Consider the following 5,838-nt stretch of genomic DNA (forward strand, 5'->3'; position numbering starts at 1 on the left):
AGGATCTGCAAAGCAACTTGCATAATTGGACTACTGATGTTTCATGAGCCCCTTACATTCCCCCCAGGGCTTCCATTCTCCTTTTATGTGCCACTCATTTTATTAAGATGCACAGTCTGGATCCTTTGCTATGTCACTATTTTTTTAAGCAATAACAAAATAACGATAACAAGAGACCATACATGGGAGACCAGTTTTTTTAATACTCCCATTCCTCATGGTGGCTACTACATACTTACACTATGCCACTGAACTTACCTAGTGGTACTCTCATGAGTGCTACTCAAGAGTCACAGAATCCCAGAATGGTTTGGGTTGGAAGGGATCTTAAAGATCATCTAGTTCCAACCCCAACCAATACTTTCAGTATTACGTATAGAGCTATCAACTTCTGCATTGCTCTCCAAGACCTTCCCTTTTCTTCCTATTTACCATGTCTCATTTCAATTCCCAGTGCACTGTGTTGGTGCCAAACATATGAATCAGGGAAACTGCTTGCTGGGATATTGTTTAAATATGATGCACTTTATTTTCACTGCATAAATGCTTGCTTTCCTCATGATGTATTGGCTTAGCTAATACATTGTTCTCATGTTGCTATGTTTTTCCCTCTTCAAACCCAGGGAGCTCAGCACTTCCTGTCCAGCTGGGCAAAACACAAAGTAATATCCTTTCATAATTAAGTATGATCATAACCATCTGCAGTCTGCTTAAGCAGTTTCTCTACGACAGACAGGGCAGCACATCAGGATGCACACTAACAAGCAGACATCACTCCAAGATGCAGAAGGATCTCAACAAAGCTAAATTATGAGTTTGGGACTTTATTTTATAGATTGCCTCGTGTAAACGTGTCATCCTTTTTTGGTGGGCAGACAGAATGGAGAGTAGGCATAAAAAAACAACATAAGAGGAGAATAGCAATTACTCTTATAAATGAGGAAATGATATGTCATGGAGGGGGGAAGAATCAGTGATTTCACTTGCTTTTGCTTACTTTGCAATTTAAATTTGCAAAAAATTAGGAGGTAAAACGTGTAACACAGAGGTGGACCTGTACTGCTTCATGCCCTTCACTGCACTAGACTCCTTCAGTCTTAATCTGAGACACACAAACTCCTGGATGTCCACATGACCACTACCACTTCTCTCTATTGCACTAATACAACCATATTTAAACTGCTTAGTGGAACTGTAGCAGCAGCTGCCTACACCAGTACTAACGGATCCCCTCCAGCCCACAACTATCAGCTACTCCCACGGCAACACTGCACTTGACCCACTAGTCACCCACCTACCTAGGGTCTCCAACATTTTCATTTGAGAATTCCTGCTACATACATGCCCAGTAAACTGATACTACTTCCAGACCCATTTGCTCTACAGCACTGTAAGACCACCACCTCCCAGAACACGTACAATGAGCTCTGGAGGCTCCAGACTTCTCACCCATGGCAATACAGTAGAGTCTGGAGGCGCCATGGCTCTGACAAAGCTGCCACACACCTGAAAATCTTGATCATGATCCTGTGAAACCCTACTAGGTGCCTTTCACTTACCAAGTACCTAGCAGATCTCTGGAAATCTTAGACAAATACATAAAATTATCAAATTCTACCAAGATTAAATCTCTAGGTGGAAAATGAGCCTGTGTTCGCAAAACCAGGACTTGGCAGATCTCTTGCCAGTCCTAGAAGCTCTGTGTTCTATGCAGCCCATCTCTAGCTTCCTGCCTCTGCCTTTTCTCACTGTGCTTTTACTGAGATCTAAAGGACATTTACACAAAGCGATGCACAATTTATCTGCATTCTTGGTGACTCCAGGTCCTTCTACCACTGTTTGTTTCTCCAACACATTGTAGGGTTATCACACCTGTGCAGGTTGAGGTGCACATGAATAGAGGCCGTTTGTCTAACAGTTAATTTATTTTTTAATTCCTAAAATGGCAACTATTTCCTGCAATCTTCTTTCACTCCTTTCCTCTCCTCACCGCTTTAAAAAGACAAACATGGGAAGAGAGATCAGTAACTTGCATACTAACTCTCTGAAGCCTAGTGTGAACAGCCTTGGTGCAGAACTCACAGCATGATTTAGAGAGGAAAGAATGGCTCCTTTGACTGGCTAACAGCCATTTTGTGGTTGCCCCTGCCTTAAATCAGGGTGGTATCTATAATAGCAAAGCTGGCAAGGGTGCATGCAAAAAAAAAAAAAAAAAAAAAAAAAAAACAACAACCTAAATTTGTGCCTTTATGCTTTTGTTCAGTAACGTACAAATGAAAACTGGTTAACAAGAGCAGATACATCAGAGCGCACAGCAGTTCCTGGCAGGCAGTTGTATGCTGTTAGGCACCCAGAAGACCTGCTGCTCTTGAACAGCAAGATCATTCCACCTCTGCTTATTCACCTTTTAGGTCACTACCTTGTCAACACAAGCATTAAAGCATGAGGATTATTTTGTGTTCATCTCAATTTCCTGCTGGTCTGAGCTAAAACTCCTCTATCTGGAGTGTGTGAATTAAATCTCAATTGATGGTCCACGGTTACTTCCTATGGAGACATGGGTACGTGCAGGTATGTACAAGCAGAGATAGAAAACATCCCCATCAGCATGAACCCTACCAGCCTGGAGTACAGCAAGTATGGGACTGCCAGCTTCTGCCACAAATGCCTTTGTGGGCCCAGGCCAGATTTTTAAGAGAGAAAACAAAATGCTTTGTTGGCTTTTGACAGAGAAAATCATTACTTCAGCGCTCAGCCATTCTACATTATTCAGCAGGTTGGTAGGACAGTGCCTGATGCTGGCAGGGGCCTCTGTCAGATACAAGTTGATCACATGCTGTTGGTTCATTGTTATCTTGGTAGGAAGGGGAGTACCGTGAACTGGACTATTGTTGAAGACATTCTGAACTGATTTTGCTCTGGTTTTACTGGTGGCATGCCAAACTGCAAAGCGACAGTTCAAGTATTTCCATAGGTCAGATGAATTCACTTTCAGAGGAGTTCTGTGGTCCATGCAGGACAGAGGGAATGGAACGAGAAACCTGAATACAGAAGCATATTTCATATTTTCTCCCCAGCCTTACGTCTACTTGTAGTAACTGAAAGCAGCTTTGAAAAGACACCCTTAACTTTGCTGACATGGAATATACAAAAGAATAGGGATAGTATTACAAGTTTTGTCAGATACTCTGTATGACTCCCTACCTCAACAGCAACAACCCAGACTTAAGTTTGTTTTATACCACCCAAATAATGTTTATCTTTCCTCTGTCTGACCCTGGACTTGTTCCTTCCTTATGTATACACAATATACCAAACTAAGTTGCAATCTAAGCTTGCCTTGGCAGGAGGAAATGTGTTTTGTGGCTGGTGCAAACTTAGAAACCAAAAGGACACAAGAGTTCTCATGGCAGGTTTCATTCAGACTTCATGTTTCAGCAAGCGGATCACTTAATTTTCACACACTTTCTCTTTTAGTGCAAAGGGACCAATAATGCTTCTGTACTTCATAAGAATGCAATGAAATTTAATCATTGTCATGTGCACTTCTAAGCTTAGATGGAAAATATGACGCAAGTCCAAAGTAAAATAGTAAAGGCCAGAACAACCCTCTACAGAAACACTGCAAAAACAGAGGTTCCTCATATACTCTCGGACTGTTCCTCATTATGCTGGAAAATAACCCAGTAACTGGTCGTCTTCCACTGTTTACTACACTGTAGGGATCTGCTGATAAAGTTGAATTACACAGCCTATAAACAATTTAGTACTCAAGCACTTAATGTGAATTCAAGTGAAGGGTAGTCTGGTTGGTGGTTGAGGGTTTCCCCCCCGCTCCCCTCTTCATTTTCTGCAGGATTTCCATGCAATTTATTGCAAAGAAGCAGTCTCGATTTCTCCAGAGTTCATATATATATGGAAAGCAAATGAAATATGGATACTATAGGAAACTTTCAGTAGTTTGCTAACTGAAGGAATGAATAACAGAACAACTTTTTTACTTAATGGGATCTTTCAGATGATTTGCAGATAATTGCAATTGCATTAAGATATTAGGATTTCTCAGTACTAACCATCACATTGGAATAGGGCAATTAAATGCTTTTTGACCATTCAGTCCTGAGTGAACCATATAGTCCTGGGTTTCTTAAAAAAAGTGACATCCACATACCAAAGATGAAATTATCAGGCCGAAAGAGCTGACCAAAAGGACCAGATCGCACACTATCCATGGTTCCCGGCTCCAAGTCCACCAAGACTGCTCTTGGTACAAATTTCTGGGCTACAATAAAAAGTAAGCATGCCCTTAATGTTCCAAAATAAGCAACATGGTTATAGCTCTCAATACAAACATACTGTCTCATTTTATTAGTCTAGTATAGATGCACACATATAAATATTCTTCATACAGGAAATAATGGTAGTGAAAAGCCCCAGCACCATAGGGACAAATTAATTCTGCTTGAAAAACAGACCTGACATCTTTGGGGTCCTACAGATGGCATATTATGTTTTTCAAGCTCTTTTTCAGCAATAGAGAGGAGGGAGGGAAGTTTATGATCAGAAAAAATGGTTGACTTATTCTTTATAAGAAAGTAGGTAATATTTTCTGTGAATAATAGGGTGAGTGAAGGGCTTATGTTCAAACAATCCTAATACATCTCACAAGCTTTTATGCTTGAAGGACTGACCTCCACTGAAAGCTATTTGGTGTAGGTGGCAAACACTAGTAATTTGTGCATCTACCACAAAGCGCAAAGTAAAGGAGCTGTATTCAGTTGAAAGTGTTCAAGGAAACTCGGGAAAATAATATGAATTAAGCCAAGCTGGACAAGAGTTGAAATATTCACACTTGCAGGTTCATGTCAATAGACCAAAGGACATATGATCCACATTTTACAATTAACACCCTTCAACACCTGACTGACTCAGAGGATTTGGGCACCTTTGGCATCTTATTAATGAATCACCATGGAGTTCTCAATTAGCTGTGGCCCAACCCTCTCAGTCATGAAATCAGAGACAGTGCTACACATACAGGTTCATATAACAAACAGTTTAATCTAGGGTAGTTGATAAGACACAGCTGATGAAGTAATCATATGTTAAAGGAGCAAACACCTAGCATAGTGTGAAATAATAAACAAACCTCCACCTCCAGACCTTAAGTACAGCCCCTTGCGACACTTCTCTCTGACCGGGGACGTAACACCCAGCCTTCAGTCTGTAGGAAAGTATCTCATATAAGAAAGTAATATTTTCTGTGTATAATAGGGTGAGCTGGGAGGGACCTTTTACCAGAGCACGTAGTGATAGGACATGGGGGAACAGCTTTAAACCAAAAAAGAGTAGATTTAGATAAGGAAAAAGTTCTTTACTGTGAGGATGTTGAGGTACTGGAACAGGTTGCCCAGAGAAGTTGTGACTTCCCCATGCCTGGCAGTGTTCAAGGCAAGGTTGGACGGGGCTTATGAGCAACCTGGTCTAGTGGAAGGTGTCCCTGCCTATGAGAAGGAGGGAGGTGGAACTAGACCATCTTTCAGGTCTGTTCCAACCCAAACTAGCCCACGATTCTACGATTTTTGTGTCCGTTCCCACGGTGAACGCTATCCTCACCCCTTCCCCATCCCACACTTACAAGATGATTCATTGTAGTAGACATTGATCCTTTCCAGCTGCAGCGCTGAGTCACCGACATAGCCTCCGGCTGGGTCAATGCCATGCTCATCGCTTATCACTTCCCAAAACTAAGGGAGGAGGAGAAGTGTGTTGAAAACTCCCCTGCGGAGCAGAGCGGGCCCTGCCCATCGACCCGGCGGGGGACGCCGGCCCCGTGGC

The 5,838-nt window shown here is 42.0% G+C and overlaps 1 protein-coding gene across 1 annotated transcript in view; it reads right to left on the reverse strand.

Moving 5' to 3' along the window:
* TUBB6 (tubulin, beta 6 class V) overlaps nt 1-5,743 on the reverse strand; it is a 7,934-nt gene extending 2,191 nt beyond the window's left edge. The window contains exons 1-2 of the mRNA XM_010018720.1: nt 5,639-5,743; nt 4,172-4,282 (exon numbers count right to left, since the gene is read on the reverse strand). Of these exons, the coding sequence (XP_010017022.1) occupies nt 4,172-4,232 (61 nt within the window). The 5' untranslated portion in view covers nt 4,233-4,282; nt 5,639-5,743. The remainder of the gene's footprint in view (nt 1-4,171; nt 4,283-5,638) is intronic.
* Nucleotides 5,744-5,838: the final 95 nt, after the last annotated feature.

Source organism: Nestor notabilis, unplaced genomic scaffold, assembly GCF_000696875.1.
Source record: "Nestor notabilis isolate BGI_N333 unplaced genomic scaffold, ASM69687v1 scaffold20297, whole genome shotgun sequence".
In the NCBI taxonomy this organism is placed as follows: domain Eukaryota; kingdom Metazoa; phylum Chordata; class Aves; order Psittaciformes; family Psittacidae; genus Nestor; species Nestor notabilis.